The 26,111-nt window shown below is 46.2% G+C and overlaps 1 protein-coding gene across 2 annotated transcripts in view; it reads left to right on the top strand.

Annotated features, from left to right (window-relative positions):
* LOC146855013 (bcl-2-interacting killer-like) overlaps nt 1-26,111 on the top strand; it is a 143,305-nt gene that overhangs the window by 79,986 nt on the left and 37,208 nt on the right. For both annotated transcript variants that reach the window (XM_085652477.1, XM_085652478.1), the window contains 2 exons: nt 14,080-14,232; nt 15,275-15,388. In XM_085652477.1, the coding sequence (XP_085508603.1) occupies nt 14,087-14,232; nt 15,275-15,388 (260 nt within the window). In that variant the 5' untranslated portion in view covers nt 14,080-14,086. The remainder of the gene's footprint in view (nt 1-14,079; nt 14,233-15,274; nt 15,389-26,111) is intronic.

The following is a 26,111-nucleotide window of genomic DNA, read 5'->3' as shown; positions in this document are numbered from 1 at the left end:
AATGGGTGATGTAATGGTCATCAGATGTACAGCCCCTGGGAATCGGGAAGAAGAAATCGAGCAATTTATGTGCCAACACCAAACAAAGCTCAATCATTTGCAATTCAAAAGGTCTTGCATTTGTGAGAGTTTAAGCTATTGGCATTGTAAATTACAATGCCTTTTATTTATCTGTTTTGATAATCAACGCAGAAATAAAATGCATTGTCATTTACAATGCCAATAGCTCAAACTCTTGTAAATGCGAGTCATATTTCATTAAGCACCCGCCATTGTGCTTGGAAAATGAAAGCGGACATGGTACGAAGAGTGTTGCAGGAAAGGATGCTGGGCCTGCAGTAGGAGAAACCCATTAAAGAAAAAAGTGCGTACAGACTAAATAAGACATACTGTGTAAGAACAGAAGTAAAAGGGCCAGTCCTCACGGGAGGTTACAAATGAAGACAAGGCGGTACTAAGGAGGGGCTAACAAGCCTATTAACGAATCAGAAGCCAGTATTCACAAAAGTCAATGACACAAGTCAATGAAAAATATGGGTGGAGCTTCAAGTCTATACTCAAATACAGCATGCCTCACAGAGCAGCGGATGCGTTGCCCAGGCTCAACCTAAAAAACCCAGGGCTATTGCTAAGCTACCAAAGGGTGTGTATATCTTTGATGATCCATCCCTTACTGTGCTACAGAGCACCCATTCTCTTTGTCTCCTCCTTGTTATATGTCCTTGTCTCCAAACATGTTTTCTTTTCCCTATTTCTCTTCTTTCCTTTCCCTTCCAGTGATCTCTTCTCTTCTCTATTTTCAAATATCCCCATCCCGACATTCACTGTTGCACTCCTTGTCACTCGCTTTCACACTTACGTTCACTTACCCATTCATACATTCTTATTCACTCTGTAACCCACCCTGTCTCTCCAGCTTACATTAACCCAATCACTTACTTACGCTCACTTTATTTTTCAGCCATGTTTACTTTCTCACCCAATAGCTGTCACACACTCAGCTCCTCTCCCTCACAACAATAATTTCCCATTCACGGAGTTTCTCTGTCTTTTACTCGCATTGACTATCTCACTTAGGGATATATTCACAAGAACGTGTGATAACTACCGCAAGAGTAGCTTAACACAACTCTCAACATCGCAGCCCATCGTGGGAAAATAACCCCGAGTCAACGTGGAATTCACAACAAGGTGGTACCATGCGATAGTCTGCCGGAACTGCGGACAATGTCCGTGATACAACCACCTCGATAGAGATAAAAACACGAACCACAACACAAAAAAACCTGCGATGGGCCAAAGCGCGATGAGGAAATCAGCGATAAGCAGCGCCAGGCCTGCAACACACACCTGGCAGGCAGGAAAAATCACCATAAAAGTAGAAAAAAAAAACCACAAACTGACCAACACCCAAGCACCATGGAGGCAGCCGGAGCAGGCGCAGAGGACGAGCGCAACCCCACAAGCACTCCGGACGACCAGCCTGGGACCTCGGGGACAGGGAAGGACAAGGACAAGAAGAAGAGGAAGACGAAGTTCAGTCTGCAGGCGAACAGGATCATAGTCACGGAGGTGATGGAACACCATCAACAACTGTTCGTCACCTCCAACGTTGGGCACCAAAACTGGAATATAGCGGGACATCGTGGACAAGGTGAATGCCGCCGGAGAGCACAAGAGGACAATGGACAAGGTCAAGAGACGATGGAACGACATCAAGCGGAAGACCAAGGAGAAACTCGCAGCCAACCAGAAGGCAGCAATGCAGACTGGAGGTGGGGGCCCAGCGCCACAGCTCGTGCTGGATGACATGGAGGAGCTGGTGTTGACCGTCATCAGTGTAGATACTGTGGCCGGAGTTGGGGGACCGGACACTGCTCGACAGGACAGAACACAACCGCAACAGGGTGAGCTACCACCAGGTACTGGGGGGACGGGTGGAGATCAAGCAGAGCACAGTGCACACCATCAATGACTCTGGTCATAGTTCAGATCTATAGACTGTCACAATGTACAATGCCATGCTGTCTGAATGTCAACATGTACCATGCGGCTACATACATGTGGACACTTTGCAATACACCATCTCCCTTGCACATTGCAGGGCCACCGTCAACACCCCCTGGAGAGCAGTCCCAGCCACTCTTCACTGATGATGAGGAGGACAACCCCAGCATCGACGCACAAGCCCTCCTAGACATCATTGACATCATCCGCGACTCACCTCCAGGATCAGGGCTGACCAACTGCATCGAGGAGACCCCACCCTCCCCCCAAACCACCCTGCAGGAGAACCCCAAGGCCCTGGCAGTCTCCCAAGACCCCCAGGAACAACACATGGCCTTCCAACGCCGTGTGATGGAGGTCCAGAGGGAGACGGCTGAGCAGGTGCGGGTGGGGTTCGACCTCATGGCCACCAAACTGGACACCATATATGGCTGTCTAGGCCCGCTCCATGGTCTCCAACAAGCCCTGATTGATATCGCTGGAGTCCTGACGTGGAGAGAAGAACACCTGTCTGCTCAGAGGGGCACCAGCGACACCAACCGTGAGCTGGAACATTCAAAGGCTCATGGAGGACATGGTGCGGATGGAGGCGGAAAGGATGGCAGCCACAGCTGCACATCAGCGAAATGTAGCTGGGATCTACCATGCCCTGCAGATCATCATCATGTCATTGCTGCCACAAGGCGTGGCGCAGATGAATGATGCTGCCCCCACACCATCCACATCACCGCCCCCTGGTGTGCCATTGCCTCACAGTGGGGCAGACGTATCGACTCTGGCACCTGATGTGACAGTGTCACACAGTGCCTCAGCCGGTACTGCAACACCCACAGGTGGGGCAGAGCACACATCCGGGGACGAAGACGTGGATGGGTTTGTGATCAAGAGGCACTAGCATTCATTTCCCCCACCTGGCCTGTTTCTGCTTGGTGCCGCACATGGCCTCATGACCTTCCACTGACCCCCGATACACTCCGATGCACTCACCTTGGATAGCGACATGGACTGCCATATCCTGTTGGATGACCAATGACACGGCAACCAGACTGCGGACTGTACCCTTCCTCTTCCTCAGTATTTGTCATCCCCGAATAGACTCTGGCTGGCCCTCCATGGGCCCATATTGTGTAGTGTGCTCGGCATTGCCCTGTACCGCTCCAGCTGCAGAACTTCACTGGATGTGCAATAAACATCCAGCGACGCACTGCTGTTTCATGTCTTTCATCATTCATGTATGAATGTGTGGATGAATGTAGGGACAGTGATTTCCCTTGCGTCAATGATGCTCATCCTATGGGATGCCAGTCAGAGGGTGCTCATTGCATATTGTGTACCAGGTCCGGTGAATATTACAACAGGGACACACGCATCAGCCACTTCCATGTGCGGACATGGACTGAACCACGCCCAGAGTCCACGATTCATTGTTGCAAGCCCTGTGCTGGTCCGGCATACGGCAGGCCAGACCACTCCGCTAACGCTCCGAGGGGGGCTGCCATTGCTACACGTCGCAGGCGTACTCACTGGTGGTGTACTGGTCTAGTTGTCAGCATGTCACAGCCACTCCCTGAGGGCAGGTTTGCACGCACACCACACCCATCCGGCACAGGCGTCACAGGCCATGTGACTCCGCCAACATAAGGGGCCGACTACGTCACATTCCCCTCTGCCGGTGGTGACTGGATGACGGACGCTCCACGGTTCTCAATCATAAAGGGCCCATGAGTTGTTGCGCACAGGGTTAGTGGCATCTGAGGCCTTGAGGCCGCCATAGGCCTACCACCATGTGGAGCTGACTGGGGTTGCACAGGGTTAGTGGCACCCGAGGCCTTGTGGCTGTCACGGGCCTACCACCACGTAGCACTGACTGGGGTTGCACAGGGTTAGTGGCACCTGGAGCATTGCGGCCGAAACAGGCACCCCGCCATAGCACGGGGACTTTGGGTGCACTGAGTCAGTGGCACCTTAAGCTGCTGAACGGGTGTTCAGCCTGCGATGATGCCCCGTCCCGGCGGTCCGGACAGCTTAGGTTTTGTGTGCCCTGCTGGACCACAGTGTAGGCCAGAGCTAGCGGGCAGTGCGGGCCTACAGCCACGTGGCATCGCTTCCGCGATCCCGGAGTTGGTGGCACCCATTGGGCTGAGCGGGTGTGCAGCCTGCGATGATCCCGGGTGCACTGGTATGTCCTATGCCATGGAGTAATCAAGACCCATCACCAAACGTGAGACCTGGTGGCCTGCAAAGCATGGCTGCATGATGTGGAGGGTGTCTTGTTCGCGGGCCCCGGGCTTGTGGCTTGCAGCGGCACGTGGTGGAACCTTCGGTCTACACGCCGGTGGTGGAAGGTGAGCAGTGAGGCCTGGGTGTGCATGAGCGGGCATGCTCCGATGGGCGGCGGGAGGGGCTGGGGTGCCTCTGCCTGGGTGTGCATGGGCGGGCAGGCAATGTTGTCTTGTGCAAGTGTGTGTACTGTGCCAATCATGTATCTGAACTCTGTTTCAGATGACGGCTCTGTCTCAGATGTGTGACCTGGTGTACTGCTATACATACCGGCAAGTGGTTGGAGGCACACCGGTGGCAGCAGGTGCGCAGGGGCAGCACTCTCTCTCTCTCTCTCTCTCTCTCTCTCTCTCTCTCCTCTCTCTCTCCCCCTCTCTTCTTCTCTCTCTCTCGCTCTCTCTTCTTATCTCTCTCTCTCTCTCTCCCCCTCTCTTCTTCTCTCTCTCTCTCCCCCTCTCTTCTTTTCTCTCTCTCTCCCCCACTCTTCTTGTCTCTCTTTCTCTCTCTCTCTCCCCCTCTCTTCTTATTTCTCTCTCTGCCTCTCTTCCTCTCTCTCTCCTTCGCCCCCTGTATGTCCTTTGATGTGTGCAGGACACACCTTCTCATCATGATTTTTGTCTTGCAGGCTGTGACCTACGGATTGTCCTGAGGGGAGCCGCCATGTGTCTTCATTTCATTTCAGTGTTCATTTTAATAAAGTTTAATTTGTTGCTTCGAAAGTGAATGTGTGATGCTCATTTCTGTGACGACACATGCATGTCACCAGTTGTGATTGTGTGACATCAAGCGGATTATTTTGTACATGTTTAGGTGTAGCTGATGTGGCATGTCTTTGGTCGGAGGGGGTGCCGGGGAGGGGGTTCCTGGGGGTGGTGGCGGCCTGCATGTCCAGTTGCTCAGGTGCATCTGTTGCTCTTCAGGTGTGGCTCTGGGCGGTGCTCCCTTTTGTGGTGCCGGCTGCGGTCCGACTTTGCACCAGGTCAGAGCAGGTGTTATTATCCTGCTGCTAACGCGCCTTATCGCCTGTTTTGTGTTCTTTTTTTTTTTTTTTTTTTTTTTTGAAACCGTTTATTGCAATCTCAAGAATATACAAGTATGGGCCTACAACCTTCCGGCCGGCCGCTAGAATAACAGGAGCATATGACATACATACAAAAACACTGGGCGGTGCAGAGAAGCAAAATCAGGAGGTATCAGCGTCGTGGGCCACATCACTCTGACCCCACAATACGGTTTCATTTTATACACACAACACAAAAACCACACCCGCAAGGCATCCCGCAATCGAAAGTAACAGCACGTGCTCCCCGGATGGGGAACCCCAGCCAGCAACAGGAGTCTAAAGAGGGGAAAGGGAACAGATCGAGGACTGGGGGAACTCCGTGCTCGGGGCTATAGAAAGGAGTCAACTAAGGGGACGGGGCTGGTGAGGCCGCAGGCAGCAATGGTGGCGCGCAGATACCCCCGCGGTAGGCGTTCCAGGGGCCCCATACTTTCACCCATGCCCCAGGCTTACCCCTCGCCACATACACCACCTTTTCCCGGAACATGCACCAATCCATATGTTCTTTCCAGGCCGACACCGTCGGTGGCCTCTGGGTTCCCCACAATTGAGCAATGTCACGCTTAGCTATCATATATCCCAGAGTCACCCATCGCGTCTGCGGGACCGAGTAGTCAGTTGGTTCCCACACATTCAGCAGGCATCTCCTCGCTTCAGGCAGCAGCGCGACATGCGTAACCACTCGCAGAACCTCATGCACACCACGCCAGAATCGCTCCACCTTCGGGCATTCCCACAAAATATGCAAAAAAGTCGCCAAGGCACCACACCCACGCTTACACAACCCATCCTCAGCATAGCCCATACGCAGAAGCCTTGGCCCCGTCATGTAAACCCGATGGAGTATCTTAAGCTGGACGAAGCGAAGGCGAGCCGGTATGGCCACCTCCTTCGGAGAGGCCATCGCGGAAGTCCAGTCTTCGTCGTCCAACTCCAGCCCGTCGGCAATCCAAGCCTCGCGGAGGCCGGTCAGCAAGCCCGAGCGATCATTAATCAATTTTTTGTAGATGAGGGAGATCGTGCTGTCCGGAACGTGGCCATCCAGCACTCTATCCTCCAGGGGGGAAGACTCCGGGATGGAGGCGACGTCTGGGAAGACTGAGCCCAGCGCGTGACGGACCTGCAAGTACCGAAAGTATTCACTGCCCTGCAGCTGAAACTCCGTCTGCAGCGTCTCGAATGTTTTAAATCCCCCCCTCGTCCAGAGGTCCCCCACTTTACTGATGCCGATCGTGTCCCACTTCTCGAAGCCCTTCGAGGTCCACAGGGAGCCCAATCTCTCAGACGCGTACAACGGTGATGCCCGGGTCAAACGGTCCTTCCATCCCATAGCTGCGTTAGCCGCGTGCCATACTCGCACCATGACACGCGTAGGTCCCGTCAGGCGGGGTCCGGGCGCGCCAGAGTAGAGCGCTCGATTATAGTCGCCACCAGGCAGGAGCATCTTGTCCATTTCAAATGCCGGGTTTAAGGCGGGCCCGTAAAGGCCATGATTAATTGCAGCTAGCTGGGAGGCCCAGTAATACCGTTTAATATCCGGGAGGGCAATCCCCCCGTCGTACCATGGGAGCGTCAACTTCGTCAGGGCAATACGCGGCCTCCCGTCCCAGAACAGGCGGCGCTGTAGACTCTCCACCTCACGGAAGTAGCGCGCCGGGACTAAATCCATAGTATTCTGGAGAGCGTACAGGAAGCGTGGCAACGACATCATCTTAAACAGTGCCGCCCGGCCGAGCGGCGAAAGCGGCAGGCGCCGCCAGCGCACGACGTCCTCCTTCAAGCGCTGGAGGGGGGGAAGCAAATTCCGCTCGTAGCGGGCCTCTGGGTCCAGAGTAATGTAAACCCCCAGGTACCGAAACCCCTGCGAGGCAATCTGGATCGGACAGCCCCGCGGGAGGACGGGAGCCTCCCCGGAAAGCACATACACACATGATTTAGCCCAGTTGATGACAAGGCCTGAGTTGCGGCCGAATGAGCGCAAAACATCAACCAGGACAATCAGTGATTTGCGCGGGGAGGCTAGGTACAAAAGGATATCGTCAGCGTATAGGGACACGCGGTCCTCATACTCGGGGGTCCATCGGAGACCACGGATGGAAGGGTGCCACCGCAGCCACTCCGCCAGGGGTTCCAAGGCCAGCGCGAACAGGAGCGGCGACAAGGGACAACCCTGTCGCGTGCCCCGTCCCAGCTCGAATGGGACCGATACTCTGCCATTCACCACCACCTGCGCCAATGGGCCCGAATACAACAATTTGACCCAGCTGATGAACCCCGGGCCAAATCCAAACTTCGCCAGCATAGCCCAGATGTATGGCCACTCGAGCGTGTCAAACGCCATGGTGGCGTCTAAGGACGCCAATATGGCCGGCTCCCGCACAAACGGGACACGCGCGAGCACCCCGTGCAAGCGCCGCAGATTAAGGGCCGTGTTGCGATGGGGAATAAAGCCGGACTGGTCTTGGTGGACCAAATCGCCCACCACGCCGACCAGCCGGTTGGCTAGCACCTTGGCGAGGATTTTGGGCTCCGCATTCAAGAGCGAGATAGGCCGGTAGGATGTAACCCGGTCTCGAGGTCTCCCTTCATTGTGGATCACCACGATTGTAGCCAGGCGCTGGTCCGGCGGGAGGGAGCCCAGCGAGTGGGCCGCCAGGAACATCGCACGGAGGTGGGGTGCCAGTACATCCGGTCGCAGCTTATACAACTCGATAGGGATGCCGTTCGGGCCCATGGCCTTGCCGGATGCGACCGAGCGTATAGCGAGGGCAATTTCGTCGGAGGTAGGAGCGGCATCTAACGACACCCTGTCCTCCACCGAAAGGGAAGGCAGCGCGATATCCCTAAGCAGGGCATGGGAATCCTCCTCCGAGCAGGGAGACACAGGGGAATACACCTCGCGGAAATAATCCGCGAAACAAGAGACAATGTCTTCTGGCTCGGTGACACGCACACCATCCATCCTCTCAATCAGCGGGACCACACGACTCGCTCTCTCCTTTTTGTCCAACCATGCAAGCAGTTTACCAGCCTTATCACCCACATCATACAGTCGCCCCTGTTGCTCTCTATAGAGGCCCCTGGCCGCCTCCGTGACGAGGGCCCTGTAGGCCGCCTGCTTAAGTTGTAGGACATGTAGTGCAGCATCCGTCACCCCACCCTCTAGATCACCCTCCAATTCAGCGATTTCGGCCTCCACCCGGGTCACCTCCTCCTGCTCGCGCCTCCGGGCATGGGAAATAAAGGAGAGGGCCTCCCCTCTAAGAACTGTTTTGAAGGCTTCCCACAGGGAGATAGCCGAAGGGACGGACCCCACATTCTCATCGAAATACCGCTGCAAGGATTTAATCAAATCAGCGCGAATAGTGGGGTCGCGCAGATACCAGGCATTGATTGGAGCTACCCTGCCCTCCCCCCTCGGGAAGACATCAACGTGCAACAGGAGCGGGGAGTGATCTGAAATACCCCGCGCCAAATGGCGCACCTCTCCTACCCTCCCAACATAGGCCGCAGGGACAAGGACATAATCAAGCCGTGAGAGGCTACCATGGGCACCCGAGTGGAAAGTGTACTGCAGCTGCGTGGGATGTTTTAAGCGCCAGCAGTCCACCAATCCCAGTGTATCTAAGAAGCCGGACAGCCACGCCTGCGCCCGGGGGAGGTCCCTAGGGGGGTGACGATCCACGGTCCCAGAAACCACCGCGTTGAAGTCCCCCCCAACCACCAGAAGCCCCCCCGGAAGGTCAAGGAGGAGGCGCCCCAAGTCTGCAAAAGTCGTAGACTGTAACCCCGGTGGGACATACACTGATACAAAGACAACTACTTTACCCTCCATTCTCCCCACTAAGACAGTGTAGCGTCCCCTCTCATCATGGCGCACCTCGTCTATTTCCAACGGGAGCGAGTTCTTCACCATGATGCCCACCCCCCGTGAGCCCGACGTGAAGCCCGAGTGGGCCACCAAGCGATAGCCACGTCGATTCATGGCACAAAAGGAATTACCAATAAGGTGTGTCTCCTGCAGAAAGACCACATCTGGCGAAAGTCGTTTCAAATACTGCAGGACCACACCTCGCTTAATCCTATCCCCCAGTCCGTTAACGTTCCAGGACAATAAAGTCAGGTCCCTACCCCCCATCACATACAGAAGCCATCATGCGTCCCCCGGAGAGCACCTTGAAAACACCAATACAATAAAGGGTTTGCCTTGCGGTAGAAACGAACAACACCCCACCCCAACCCACCCATCCCAACAGAACTCCCCCTCCCTGCACCCCTGCATGAGCCCAAACAGCCCCCCCAAAGTGCAGTGTGCCTGTCGCCCCATGAATGATTAAACTAACTAGTCCCCCAGAGGAGGAGGGAGAGCCCCCAAGAGACCCCGTACCACCTCCACAGGAGGGAGACTTAACGAACAATCAAAAATGACAACAATGTAGTCCAGAGCGAGGCCTACTATTAATCCCTCAGTCCTGATCCGGCGAGCCCTCCCCTCCAACCGCGCCCCCCCCACCCCCCCGGCCCCGATCCCCGGGCAAGGAGTCCAACCAGTCCCCGGCCGCCTCTGGACGATCAAAAAAGTGCGTGCGGCCATCCACCTCCACCCGCAACTTAGCTGGAAAAAGCATCGCATACTTGAGGTTCAAGTCCCGTAGACGACGTTTGACTCCGAGAAAGCTCAGTCTCTGCTTCTGGACCGCTGGGGTGAAATCAGGATAGTAGTTTACGTCCATATTGTCCAGTCGGACCGGTCCTTGTTGCCTAGAAGTCTGAAGGATAGCGTCTCTGTCCCGAAAGTTGAAAATCCGGGCAATAAGAGGCCTCGGAGGGGCTCCGGCCTTAGGTCTTCCTCCGGGAACCCTGTGGGCACGTTCCACCGCAAAGAATTTACTCAGCCCCCGGGGCTGGAGATGGGTGAGAATCAGGTCCTCCACAAACAGGTCCGCCGCCGCCTCCTCACGTCCCTCCGGCACCCCGACAATGCGGACATTGTTCCTCCGGGCCCGACCCTCGGAATCCTCCAGTCGACGATCCATCAGGGCGCTCGCCTGGCCAAGCCGGCGCACCTCCTTTTGGAGGGCCGCCACGTCCGCTGTAAGGCCCGAGGTGGTGTGGGCCAAGGAATCGACCCGGTCGTTGGTCTTGGATAAATCAGCCCTCACCAGGCCAACATCCACGTGGACCGAGTCGATCTTTTGCGCCAGTGTGTCAAAGCGCTGGTCCACCGAGGCCTTCATCTCGGCGATAGCGCCCATGACATCTCGCAGGGTCAGATCCGCGGGCAGCGCAGGAGCATCAGTCGGGTCCTCAGGGGACCTACGCGGCACCTCGGGAGATCCCTTCTGGAGGGTGTAACGGTCCATGCTGTTGGACTGATGGGCTGCGCCACGGCGGGTCGATTTCACCTTTGCCCGGTCGCCATCTTGCTTTGTGAACATGGTTTCAGTCCCCAAATCGTGCCAATCACCTCGGAAAAGGCCGATAAACCAGTTCACGGGCTTCGGGGGGGGGGGGCAATCACAAGTCCGCAGGACGGATCACAGCCGGCGGGCCAGCAGGGCACCCCAACGAGGCCACACCACCGCACACCGCCCCGCAACCCAACCTCGCCTATACAGCAAGGAGGGTGCAAAAGCGAAAGTGAAAGTGCGGGGTACGCGAGTCGCCCAGCCCTGCCCGCCGCTGTTGATCACTTTGTCTCCGTATCGCCCCGTAACTCCAATCCGGGGGGCCGGCGTGGAGAAGGCCGCAAACCTCAATCGGTGCTCCCGCCGGTGTCCGAGGTCCAATTTGGAAGCGGAAAACGGGTGACACCTCAGCTCGGGCTCACCGACACAGTCCCCTCATTTAGGACAGGATGTTTTCAGGATTTATGTAGGAGGTCACGGAGGTCCTCGGGAGCCTCGCACCTACGCGGCCATCTTGGTTGCGCGCTAGGCTCCTCCCTGTTTTGTGTTCTTATCGCAGTTCTATCTGGTCGTTGTGACTGTTGTGGAGTTGTGTTGTCGCGGCTTTTGGCACGGGAACGCCTACTCTGCATCTCATTAGCGATAGTTGCGGGGTCATCCATGGCGATGTTTTTTGCGGCTGCTATCGCGGGTAAACTGTTGCTGTGGGCTGTTAACACCAGCTTGTGATTGGGGCGATAAGTTTATCGCAACTTTGGCTGCGATAAAGTGCCGTTAAGTCGGCGATAGTTCCTTGTGAATATGCCCCTTAGTGTCTTGTTTTTTCTCATTTATTCTCACGGTCATAAAACCCTTCTCTCACACCCAGAATATTTACTCACTGTCTGGGAAGTGATAAGAAATAAGCACAGAAGGATGGCATTAATGGGCACCTAAGCACCATAGAGACGGGTAGAAATGTGTCATTCCAGCAGTATAAGCCTCACCGTATATTCAGAATATAGTGCACGACTCCACACTTCCACTATTTTGTGAGCCCTTGCACTAAAAACTTTTGCTTTCTGACTTCTTATTCCAGAGGCCAATGGTGAGGGCCCTCTTAATTTCCAGCTTCGTTTCTAGAATGGGTATCTTCTGTGACTTAATTTGACATGGTCCAGAATAGGAAATATAATGAAGAAATCTGTGAGACTTGTCTCTACCCCATGACTCCCTGTACAAGCATTATGATGATGTGGTGAGATAATGATTTGTAGTTATAGAAGTAGCCTCTTTAATGAAGACTCCTACCATCACAGTTTTTAGCTTATGTGTCATTAACGCAATCTGATAGAAAGCTCTGCAAAACTGGTACTAGTGAACCAGAAAGGTATGTAGTGTTACATCTGTTTTCACAGTAGAGGCTGCATGCAAACTAGTATAATGGCATAAATCCTTATTGGACATGATAGGAGCTGACCTGGGACACATTATGACCAAATAGGAGACAGAATGGGAAACAAGTCCTCGATATCGAGGTTACCCAGAAACGCCAAGCTGAAGTACAAACAATTCAGTTACATCCATATGACCTCTATGGCTACCAGGCGAATGAATTTAATAATTGGTGAGGAGGCTGCAGCTTGTCCTAGGTGTGCTTTCTGAAATGTGTGGTTTTACCTTACGACAGTGATTCTTAACATTTTGACTTGTGTGTACCCCCACTTAATCATTACTGGAACCACGGGACCCCCACGAAATCACTGTTGAAATCCGAGGACCCCCTTTGAGTCAATACTGGAGTTCGAGTTCCTTCTCATTTACAGACCGCTTAAAAGTTTTCAGTTGTATATTTAACTTCTTTATTTATATACACTTTATCAATCTCTTAATATTTCGTTTTCTAAGTAGTTGCGGATGCTTTGAGTAGGCCTCTCAGTGTTGGTGAAGCGCCTTATATCAGTGGCATGGAAAAGTGAGGCAACTCAACCTATCGACAGATGGGAAGGGGATCTTGCAAAATGGGTTAGATCTGAGAGCCTGACATTGCACACAAGGGATGAGAGGGGTGTGCAGAGGAAACTGGGGGAACATTTGTGGAATGAATTTTTATATAATCCCGATGTTACGTCGGCTACGTAGGCTGACCAGACACGTAACCCTGTTACAAATTCTGTGAAGGCACTAGTTGCAGACTCTCTGCCCCTTACATTATCAGTGGCTGATAAGTTTTTGTTTAGCCCCACTTACACTAATCAAGCAGCAGAACCAAGCAGTGGGTGGTTCTTTTGAGATGATTGTAGAGATACTACAGGACATACAGCAGGATTGAAGCAATTCACTCTTTACAATTTACAATGATACAGTTATGGATCATGTCATTGGAATAGCAGAAGAACGAGCACTTGTAAGGCACTGTTTATTTCTCTAATGCTTAAAAAAGAAGCCTCTTCACTGTAGGCTATGTGTGTCACTTTCTTTAGCTTTACGACAGTAAGGTAAGGGAGGCGAGTATTAAAGATTCCTTATGAAGTAACCATTTCAGCAAGTCAAAGTATTGTCTCTTAGACTAGGAAATCAGTGCATATTGAGCAAGCGTGTAATATGTTTATCAGTGGCAACATTTCCTAAAAGTAAAAGTGCATTTTATTTTTAAAATAGTCTTGGTCGATTTAACAAGGAGCATTGGGAAATGATTTATTAGCTGCTAGGAGGAAAGGATTCGAAGGGATGCTGAATGCAGAGCCACCATTATTTATTGGGTTACAGGCTCTCTATGAAATCTGCCAACATGGCTGACATTTTCTGCAAATTGAAAGGGAAAGTTTGAACAATTGTACATTGGCCACTGAAACTGATTCAAGACTTATTTCACATAGGCTACCATGCAATGTGCCAGATGATAAGAAGTTATGATCACTTCTCACCTGTGGTCTAGAGGTGTGTCTACAGCTCTTTCCTAAATTTGAGCAGGTTTGGGGCAGTCCTGGGGTACATAGCAATTGTTCTTTGAGATCCTGAGTGTGTAACAATTCAGTCCCTTCACTGTTCAGAAAAAGTTTAGGAAGATTTTGGGTCAAATATAAAGTTTTAAAAATTGACAGGAAATTTAATTCTGATTTTGCGATGTGATTTGGATTGGATTTAACATCAACATACATTCTTCATTTATTCATGGTTGTGGGGCCGTAACCCACCCCGTAAGGCATAATATAGTACAGTTGTGTGCAAAATGTCTTTGTAAAAAGTAGGATTTATCGTGGCTTTTATAGATTTCTTGTGAACAGGAAAATGTTAATCATTTGCAGATAGAGAACACATATTTACAATTTTATTTTTCAGAAACAAAATGTCTCATCAATCAAGACCAAACTATTTGCACTTTGTTGTCCATGACTTCCAAAATGGAGGAGAAGAAGAAGCTGGTCATCAGAACAGGCCTATTACATCCATTGCCCCTGTGATCACAGAACATCAAAGTGACATAAATACCAGGTATTTGCATTTTTATTTATTTTATTAAGCTTTATAATAATAATAATAATAATAGCATGTCATGTTGCATGCTTTATTTATAGTTACCCATTCATATCCAAATAAAACCTCTACCCAGGGAGGCATTATAATTCTATCACTTTTACTATTTATTTAGCACAAGACCCCTTTGCCAGACTAGCCGACAAGCCCATCTTCTGCAGGAGTCACGCAGTGGGGACAGGGCCTATCCTTGTCCTCTCACTTTTGGTGTGCAGTAGGGAATGCATATATTCTATACCTTCGCCATGATCCAAATAGAGTATCTATCCTCATGGTAATTACAAGGGGATATGTGTTTCAACCACTCTCTAAGTCAAGTTATGGTGGTCTTCCCTTTTACCATTGCAATTCCAGACCAGCAAATCTCCTTGAAGCCTCAGGGAACTGTTGTGTCCACTCACCAGCTCAACTAGCAGGTCTCTCCAGATGTGAATGTCCATTCGAGCATCTGTACTAGCTCATATATCTTCAGAGGACTAGTTTACTGGAGGGGATATCAACACCAGCTGCTCAATACCTTTCATGTTCGATCAGAGTTTGCTCAAGGGTCTTCAGGCTGCCGCAAGGAGAGCAGCGCAGTGGCATCCTTGGCTGTACATTGATTTGGTTACGTTTCCGAAATAAACCAATTTTGACTAATTGATTTAATTTGTCTTACAGCACAATGGTCTGTAAGACAACACATTCCATATTTTAAACAATTTTCTTTAGATTGTAGGAAGGCAATATAGCTATAAGTTTGGGAAGATTTGGAATCCTTTGAGAAATTTGTACCAAATGACTGCTGTCAAAATGACTTGCCTTATACCTAAACTCCACACTTTAAATTTACATTTTCAAGGATGCCTATTGAAAAGGTTTTATTTTGTGTCCTGTTATTGTATACATGTTTTACAAGAAAAACTTTACTAAAGTACGCTTCCAGCTTTATGTTAATGGTGCTACTTGACAAAATGATTTGACATAGGGCATTTACTGTGCTTTGTTTTGTTTATTCCAGGTCTGCCATCCAGATTGCTACTCGTCTAGCAATCATAGGAGATGAGCTAAATCAAATTTACAGATGGAACTTTCAAAATCGGCTGGTCCGTTTTGCACGCACATCTTTGTGGCGGTACATTTAATTTCTATGTTACAAAATACTAAATAGTGTGCTTTGCAATCTAGTGTGTTGATACAAATAATGTCAATGGGCCCGATTCACAGAACTAACTTAAGACAAAATCCTAAACTTACTACCATTTTCGTATTCACAGAAGGCACTTACTCATTTTGGTATTCACAGAAGACACTTACTCACTTCGGTATTCACAGAAGTTAGGAGTCCTAACTTTAGGACTCCTAAATGCCTTCTGTGAATACCAAAAGTCTTAAAATTAGGATTTTTCTCAGTTTAGGAGTCCTAAAGTTAGGATTCCTAACTTTACTACTACTAAACTGCGAAAAATCCTAATTTTAAGGCTTTTGGTATTCACAGAAGGCATTTAGGAGTCTTAAAGTTAGGAGTCCTAACTTTACTACTACTAAATTGAGAAAAATCCTAATTTTAAGACTTTCGGTATTCACAGAAGGCATTTAGGAGTCCTAAAGTTAGGAGTCCTAACTATACTACTACTAAACTGAGAAAAATCCTAATTTTAAACTTTCGGTATTCACAGAAGGCATTTAGGAGTCCTAAAGTTAGGAGTCCTAACTATACTACTACTAAACTGAGAAAAATCCTAATTTTAAGACTTTCAGTATTCACAGAAGGCATCTAGGTGTCCTAAAGTTAGGACTCCTAACTTCTGCCTTCTGTGAATACCAAAATGAGTAAGCGCCTTCTGTGAATACCAAAATGGTAGTAAGTTTAGAATGTTGTCTTAAGTTAGTTCTGTGAATCGGGCCCAATTACTCTTCCTAAGATACTATGCCCTTTGTGAGCCAGCTTGCTTAAGACACATTTGGATTCATGTAATGTGGAGTAACAGTTGCTATCTCTTCTCAAATCAAGGAAAATATGTTTATTTAAAATTAATTTCTGTTTTTAGTCCTTATGGTCAGGATCAGGACATTTGAGACCTACCCAGATAACACACTATTGATTTAAATCAGTGATTGCCCCCAGTGAGGCAGTTTCTAAGCTGTATCAATCGGGCAGTCCTGCCCCCATGATCTGAAGAAGGGCTGCACTCCACCCCAGAAGCTCAAGCAGCAGATTCCCTACACAGGTAGCCTCCCACTACAACTCGGATGATATTGAAGGGGAGAAATCCACCTCCCCATACAAAGGGCCTCTTGAAACAATATTCCTTCCAAATGTTGATTCTTCACGATGAATAGTTACTCTATTTCCCCACCTGGAATAATGATGATGAATTCCAAACTAGAGCTGCATTACATTGTAACCAACCTGAGATCATTTCATTGGCATTTGAGAACCACACATTTTAGGAAAGATTTGTAACGTCACAGTAAGACCTGGAGTTTTCTATGCAATGTGCTCATTCAAGAAAGCACTTGTCTCTCAGCTCTGTTGACATGTTTCGATGTGACTTGCTGTGTGCATTGAGGAGCATCGTGTAGCAGAGAAGCATAGCTTTTCTCTGGAGCTGGTAAGATACCTCATTACTTTAAACCAAACTTTCCTTGCAATTGGTCTAACTGAGAAGTCTCCCATCCACCAGCATTCTCCACTGTTGAGGCGATCCAAACGGCAATTAGCTAAAAGGACTAAGAAATAGAGAGGAGGCCCTTCACATTAAGGGAACAGTATATAAAGTAAATATATAAATAAAGACAGTGTAGTGGTTTGATTGGTGGGATATACCCAATAGGTTATATTCTTGGTAATAATGGAAGTTTTTATTCTCTACTAATTATCTAAAAGGACACACACTCTCTAATATTCTGCATCTGCGCAGCCACTCTTACATATATCCTATTTTCAGGTCCTCTGCCCCTGAGTTTAAAGCAGAGAAGCACCCCCACCCGCTCCGCTCCAGTCTCCTCAGATACAGCTTGACCAAGCCACCACTGCTATGTAGCAGCTTCTGTCCTCGGTTACTCTGCAGCAGGTCAGTCAGAGCCCTCAGTGTTGTGACCAACCTTGCTGCCCCATCAATGAAAAGAATATAATCACCTCTCTGTGCTGTGAAATGGAATGTCCATGAGCCACGGCGAGACAAGGAAAGCCTGTACCACTGCAGGGAGGTTAAAGTGACAATGACGAAAATGTACTAGTTTACAAGAATTGAAATGTGATATAAGTCTAATTATTGCCTGTAGAGAACCTTTTATCTTTCACTCTTGATCTTGTTCACCTTGTAAATACTGGTATTTATTGCAAAGATTGTTGTTATATATTATACCTGTCACATAAAGAAGGTGCCAACATGCCTTTGTGAACGATTCATCTTACTTGAGCAGAAGTACCATGCGACCAGTGTGAACGCACCGGGCGCTGACTTCGGGTGGAGGCGCCCTGTATGCAAGTTTATTATGGTTTTAAAAGCAAGCGTAGAGGTGATGAAGTAGACGTAGCTGAGCAGTGTCTTTGTAAGTTATTTATTAGGTCCATAACATCACTGGAAGCAGCCCCACCAGGAGCAGCCTGCCTGCTGCTCAGCCCATCTTCAACTGTAAACACCCCCACCAGGCACCCAAGCATTCCACTCATGTCCATCACACCAACATTCCATACAGAACACTCACACTGGATGAGCAGCTAGGAACCAAGTAACAAGGGAACATTATAAACACAGGAAGCTACCACACAGTAAAATCCAAATAAGTGAATAAACCCACAAAATCTTGTGTCTAGCTCAGCCTGGGATACAGTTAAGCAACGTTTGGCTGGTCTTAGAGAAGAGACAGCAGAAGATGCTGCTTCTGACAACAGCATCAGACTTCTTCAAAGGTCAGTGACCCTGCTGTGTTGACAGGCAAAGCAAAAAATGCACATCTCTACGGCGCTTCTGCATTATGTGTAGATTTGAGAAAAGCCACACTTTATTTCACCCTGCATGTGTGTTTTTGTTCTCCCTGCACATACAGCAGCTCCCTCCACATTTGGAAACTAAACCCACAGGCCCTTTCCCTTCCTCTGAGCACAGACACACAACCCCAGACAAAACAGAAAAGATTTCGCCTGACCTTTCAAGCCAAGCCACATTCGCAGTGGAGGTATCTACTGGACTCTGGAAATAATCAAAGCCAATCGCTGGCATCCTTCTCGGGGCAGCACCTGTGGTATGTGTTGCACCTGTTCAACGTAGGGCGTGTTTCAGGTATTCCACCTAATAAACACCAACCTCTAGGCCCAGTATGGGCCCGGAAAGATGGAGGTGGCACACAGCTTTGCATTCCTCTTCAGACTGTTCGGCTGTCTTTCTCTCCTCCTGTTTCTCACAAGCACTTTCACTGTTCGCTCCCTCCCCTACACAGATGCACACATCCTAGGATAACTGCGTTTTTCATGTTCCCTTTGGCCGATTCAAATGTTGAATGATCATTTATAAAAAAATTACACAGGTGAAAAGAAAGCTGTTTTCCACAGTTAGGCAACATCGACTTAGAGGCCCTGCTGATGGGGTCTGCAGTGATGATTACAGCATCAAACACGCATGTTTAGTGATGAAAATGCAGCCAAATGAAAGTTTGAGGCCCTTAACAAAATCCCAGCGTTTGTGGGGTTCTTTGATTTTTTACGTCTTGAGAAACAGCTGTAACCTAGAAGGTAATTGTTATTTGCTTGGCCACAGCCTGAGTACCTGTGCTGCAGAGAGGCACAAAGGTGCCATCCTCTTCGAAAAGATTTTGAATGTGTGCACACCAGGAGCTGTTTAATCCCAGCCTGGTGCTGGCACCTGTTCAGATTGTTAAGGGCCTCCACTAATTGCAATTCCACATGGGTGCTATGTAATGGTTTTTTTTTTCTTTTTTAAGTTCAAAATGTTTTATTGAATTTTCATAATAATAAACATATACAGACAATACAAAAAACATTGGCCATAAGCGAAAATACCTATATAAAATAAGAGATTTTCAAAAGCAATCATAAATTACAATAGGTAAGGATGTGTAAAGAATCAATTAAAGGGGGGAGGATAAACGAAAAGGGAAGGAAGGGAGGGAGCCATGAATAATTACAATGTCAACTATGAGGAAGTAGAGCTACATTCATCATATAAAAATTAAGTATAATGACAATAAAACGGTATATCAAGTATAAATATACAATTATAGAGATAAATATACATCTATAGGTAACCAAAAAGAGCGAACCAAATTAGAGTTATGATTAATCCCGTTCAGGGATAATTGAGCACCTCTTCTTGTAAAAATGACCCATGACCACCAAGCATGAACTGATAATGTCGAAATATCCTTCCAGCAAAATGTAATGGACTTTAAAGCAGCTGATATTAGGAAATTAAACAGTTTACCTTCTAATTCAGTTAAGTTATGCAAAAGAGCAACAGATTTACATATTAACATTTTGTAAGAAATAACATCATGGATATGAAATATTTGTTGTACAATATCCCAAACATCAGACCAAAATTTAAAAATTAATGGACAATCAAAAAGCATATGTTGTAATGATCCAGGAAGTAATTTACAATGCCAACAAGTGTCATCTTGCAGCAGTTTAGCACGAAATAAACCTACTGGAGTCCATAAACAATTGAATAAAATATAAGAATTGGTTTGGTAAAGCGAAACAGGCAGCCAGCCTGAAATACTATTAAGCCAAATAATCTTCCAAGTATCGTTGGACAAAGAAAGTGAAAGCTCAGCATTCCAAAATGTTGAAATTATATTTAAATTGTTTCCTATAGAATTAGATAATTTTTTATAGAAAATAGAAACAGTATGGGATGACGTAGAGATAGTTCGAATATATATTGCTAAATCTGCTTTAACATTAAACGGAATACCATGAGGGAAGGAATCTAAAATTGAATTGCATAAAGACTCAAATTTAATAAAATCAGATTGAGGTAAACTAAATTTCATTTGCAAAGCTTCAAAAGAAATAAAAACATTGTCGAAATAAATATCTTTAAGATAAAAGATACCAGCTTTAATCCAAGAATTCCAGAACTTAACATTTCTATTCAGTTTAATAACATTACTATGCCATAATGACAAATCTTCAGTAAGGACCATAGGGGATAAAAAATTTGAATTCAGGTCATTAAAAATGAGTTTAGTGGATTTGATAATAACCGATTTTTGCAAATATTGTGACCTGTTACACATTGTTAGCAAAGTGGTCAATGGAAAAGGATCTACAAGAGACTGCTCTATATGAAGCCAAGTAGGATGGTTATTTAAAGAGGAAGGAGTAAACCATATGGAACTTTGTTTCAGTATAAATGCTTTGTGATAGAGAAAAAAGTCAGGAAAGCCAAATCCAGCATTACACTTGGGTATTTTTAATTTTTTATAACCAATACGAATTGATTTATTGTTCCAGAGAAATTTGGAGAGAAGTCTATCAATATCTTTATAGAATTGTAATGGAAATTGAATAGGAATCATAGCAAGTGTATACATTTTTTTAGGAGCAATCGTCATTTTAATGGAGTCCATTCTACCCCACCAAGAGAGGTGGTGTGAAGACCATTTAGACGTTTTATCTTTGAAATAATTCAGAATAAAGTTACTATTTAATGTTAATGTTGCTTTTATGGAGGACGAAAATAAAACCCCAAGATATTTTAATTTATCTTTTTGCCAAATAATATCGGTCATGGGTAACATATCAGGAGTACAGAAGATGTTTAAGGGGAAAAATTCAGTTTTATTAATGTTAAGTTTATAACCAGAAACCATGGAGTATTTTGCAATAATTTCTAATAAGGAAGGCATTGAGGATATAGGATCGCTAATAAATAACAGCACATCATCAGCATAAGCTAAGGTTTTGATATAAACATCCTTAATCTTAATACCTTTAATATTAACACATTTTCTGATATGAGTAAGGAAAGGTTCAATTCCAATTAAAAATAAAAGTGGAGAGAGGGGTCATCCTTGTCTTGTACCTCTAAAAAGAGAAAACTGACTAGACACTTGGCCATTGATAAATAAACGAGCAGTAGGGGCATAATACAGAGCAGAAATCATACGAATCAACGAAGTACCAAAATTAAATGATAATTAGGTTTGAAATAAAAATTGCCAATGGATTTTATCGAAAGCTTTCTCTGCATCCAAAGCCAGAATTCCTGCGGGGGAAATTAAAGTGGAACTCTGTTCAATAACGTGTAATAAGGTTCTTGTGTTATTTGTAGAATATCTATTCTTCATAAAACCGGATTGATCAAGATGTATAATAGAATCTAATACAGGGGACAATCTAGAGGCAAGTATTTTAGCATACAATTTACAGTCTTGAATAATTAAAGAAATAGGGCGATAATTTGAAACAAGAGTGGGGTCTTTATCTGGTTTGGGAAGTACAATAATTAAAGCATCAGTAAAAGAACCTGAGATCGTTCCTGAAGAACCAAAAAAAGTAAAAAGTTGAAATAAATAAGGCAAAAGTTGGGACTGGGTACAGGCACTATGCTGGGGGGGGGGGCAGGCCGTAGCCTCCGCATTGGTGTAGGGTGGGGGGGTAATTTACTGTTTCTTTTTAGTTCTATGGGCCTTTTTCTTCTATGTCTCTGCGCTATCCTTGTTTCCGATTCGGGGTCCGGGTGTGGGGTGGATTGAGTGGGGGCGGCTTTGGAGGGGTGCGTATTTACTCATGTGACTATCCTGTTATATAACTGCATCGCCTCACTGTCTGAGATTTTCTATGGTCGTTTTTAATGATGCTGCTGCTCTCCCGTGTGATGAAGCCATCTTGCGGACTCGAATCTCCTTGGTTCTATCCTCTACTGACTTTTTCCTCGATAAAATTATTTTGAAAACCTTAAAATTAACCTTCACTTCTCCTTCCCCTGGTGTCAAGGATCTCTCCAGTGTATAACTCCTGAATCGTTGCTAATCTTGACCATTGATGCACAGGGGATGTAATGTTTGTCTCAGTGCTTAACCGTTTTGTGGCCGGCCTGATGGTTGTAGGCCCGTATTTGTTCTTTTAATATGCACAAATAAAGGTTTTTAAAAAAAAAAATAAAAAAAAATAAAAAAGTTGGGACTGGAACTCTTTATAAAACTCAGCAGGGATACCATCTGGGCCAGGGGATTTATTTTGTTTAATGGATTTAATGGCAGTTAAAATTTCATCTGCAGTAATGGGTAAATCTAGCCCAAGCCTATCCGATTGTGAAATTTTGGGCAAATCACATGTATTTAAAAAAGAGTCCAGTAAGAAGGGATCATGAATATCAGGCTTATTATATAAAGTAGAGTAAAAATCCAAAAATTCCTTCACAATATCATTATGAGATATTGCAATTTTACCATTAGGGCCATGAATTGAGGTAATTTGCGTTCTATCTTTTTTTATACGTATATAATTAGCTAAAAGTTTCCCAGATCTGTTGGCATTAAAACTGAATTTGGCCTTAGAATTAGAAATTTGGATGCCAGCTCTTGTACTAAGGATTGAGTTAAATTCATATCGAAGTTTTTGTAGTTTGACTTTGAATTGGGGATCATTTGACGAAATAAAAAGCCTTTCAAATTTCGCAATTTGCTTTTCCAAACTTCTAATATGTGCATTGAATGTTTTATTTTCGTAGGCCATAATAGAAATAGTTACACCCCTAATGTAAGCTTTAAAGGCGTCCCATCTATTGACCATAGAAGTGGATCCTTCAGGGTTGAGTAAAAAGTAATCTTGAATGGCATTTAAGAGTTTGGGCTTATTATGTTCATTAAGAACAATTCCAGTATTCATACGCCATCTAGTTTGGTTGGTAAAAGTTGAAGTTAAATTCAGAACAAAAGAAATCAAGGCATGATCTGAGACGTCAATATTACCAATCTTAGGAGACTTTGCAGATTGGACTAGTTGCGTGGAGATTAAGAAGTAATCAATTCTAGAATGCGAATTATGTGGATTAGAGAAAAATGTAAAACATTTTTCTGTAGGAAAATGCAAACGCCAAATGTCAACTAACTTGGTTGTATGAATAAATGATTTAAAAGCATGAAAAACCTTAGGAGGACGAAATTTAGTACTAGATATTCTATCCAATAAGGGTTCAGCAATAACATTAAAGTCACCTCCAACAATTAAAGGAACTTTACCCAACTTTAGAACCTCAGTGGTAATATTAGACCGAAAATGAGGGTCATCTGCAGTAGGACCATAAACATTGAGTAAAAATATGACTGAATCTTGAATTTTAATTTTAGCAATAATATATCTGCCTTCCGCATCCGAAATTTTACTTAAGACTTGGCAATGCAATTTTTTTGCAACGAAAATAGCCACACCATTTTTTTTTCCAATAGCAGGTGATGAAACAATAGTATCTACCCATTTCTTCTTCATATAATTTAAGATTTTATCATCTATATGAGTCTCTTGAACAAAACAAATATCTGCCTTACAACTACCTAAATAATCTAAAATTTTTGTACGCTTAACTGGATGACATAAACCTTTAACATTTAGCGAAACAACTTTAATATTGTGGATATTAGCCATAATGAAGAGTGAAAGAATAAAAAAATCAAGAAGAGGAAATAAAGAAAAGAAAAAGAACAATAATAAGAGAAAATAGTAGCTCCAGAACTAGTAAATAGACAGGAAAAAATTAAAAGAAGGAGAGAACGACAAACAGGGTACAAAAATATCAAGGTTGAAACGCACATACGCTTTACAAGCATGACCGAGCCGTTGGAGCCCAATGTAGTAATAAACCATTAACCTGTCAGAAAATACGTAAATTAGCTATAATCAAGTAGTCATGAGTATCCATGGAATGCTGTGAACGCTGATCCAAAAACTGATGCAAGTCGTCAGGACGCTGAAAAGATTTAGAAAGATTGTCCTTCCAGATACGCATTGTTGAAGGGACAAAAAGACCATATTTGAACCCAAGACTTCGCAGTTGAGGGCGAAGAGCAGTAAATTCCTTGCGAATGGAAACTGTTTCCTTAGCAAAGTCTTGATGAATAAAAATGTTATTCCCATTGACCATCAAGAAAGGAATCTCTCGTGCTGCCTTTCGAATCAAAACCAAATGATGATGCCTGAGGACTTTGAAAATCATTTGACGAGGTTTGGTATGTTGAGGATTGCGATGTGAAGGAATTCTATGGGCCTTGTCAATCTCAAATTTTTCTGGAAATTTAATTTGTAGAAGGCCAGGAATCAGATTTTCCAAATACGATCTACAGTTACCACCTTCCACATCCTCTGGTAAATTAAAAATGCGTAAGTTGTATTGTCTATTACGATTTTCCATCTCAAGAAGTCGGGAAGACAAAGGTGATATTTTCGCTACAAGAGGAGTGAAAGTCTCAAGCTTAGCCTTATTATCTTGTATTTTAATTGCATTATCAGAGATTTTCATTGACAGACTCGCCATTTCCTTTCGAACATTTTTAATCTCTGAGGCAATAGAATCTGTGTTGACACGGAGCGCCTGAATTTCCTCTAAAATTAAGGATAATGAAGGTTCTACTGACTCTACCGCCTTTGATTTAATTGGCGGAGGTGAAACCTGCTGCTTCCTTTTAGGATGAATATTTTTATTATCCATGTTGTAATAATATCAAATTGGTCCCTATTCAGGAGGAATACAGTGTGATAGATAACCATACACTTAGAATAGAATGTATGTCTTTTGTCCAGCCAGACAAGAATTTATTTTCATAGTATTTTTCAAAAGTAGTATCAAATAAAACATTCAAATGACAAGTGGGCACAGCCGTGACCAACAGAACACAAGACAGAACAATGAACACAGAATTGGCCAAAAGGCAAGCCAAAATGGGTCTGTACAGTTGTTCTCAGTGTAGACAGACACAAATTAATCATTTAACATCATTGCACAATGTGTTATAGCTTGAGTCTAGTGCATAGGGTGTTTGGGTGTCGACGACGTTTCGATGCCACATTAAATATAGCGATACAAAAGGGGGTGGTGATGGACGGAGCATCAGAACCAATCAGACACTCACACCCAGTCAACAGATCTGGGTTTGATCCATCACCGTTCTTTAGCCCACTCTGCCACCCCAGTTCAGACATGGCCATATGCAAATCAGTCTGACCCTGTGCCTCATGGGAACAGTCCAGCCCGAACTGCCAAGCCATGCCTTCCCTGGACCGGAAACAAGCTTCCTAGGACCGGTTTCTGGCATTTCAGCCGTCTTCAGCCAGGCTTGCTTGAATCCAGTGGCAAAGTGAGCAAGGGACTCATGTCTGAGCATACCCTGCCAACTTATGGCGAACAAAGCGGTACAAAAGGGGGTGGTGATGGACGGAGCATCAGAACCAATCAGACACTCACACCCAGTCAACAGATCTGGGTTTGATCCATCACCGTTCTTTAGCCCACTCTGCCACCCCAGTTCAGACATGGCCATATGCAAATCAGTCTGACCCTGTGCCTCATGGGAACAGTCCAGCCCGAACTGCCAAGCCATGCCTTCCCTGGACCGGAAACAAGCTTCCTAGGACCGGTTTCTGGCATTTCAGCCGTCTTCAGCCAGGCTTGCTTTAATCCAGTGGCAAAGTGAGCAAGGGACTCACGTCTGAGCATACCCTGTCAACTTATGGCGAACAAAGCGGTACAAAAGGGGGTGGTGATGGACGGAGCATCAGAACCAATCAGACACTCACACCCAGTCAACAGATCTGGGTTTGATCCATCACCGTTCTTTAGCCCACTCTGCCACCCCAGTTCAGACATGGCCATATGCAAATCAGTCTGACC

The sequence above is a fragment of the Triturus cristatus genome, chromosome 4_1 (assembly GCF_964204655.1).
Source record: "Triturus cristatus chromosome 4_1, aTriCri1.1, whole genome shotgun sequence".
In the NCBI taxonomy this organism is placed as follows: domain Eukaryota; kingdom Metazoa; phylum Chordata; class Amphibia; order Caudata; family Salamandridae; genus Triturus; species Triturus cristatus.
Note: the sequence above shows the minus strand (reverse complement) of the source record. Positions and strands in the feature narration are given on the sequence as shown.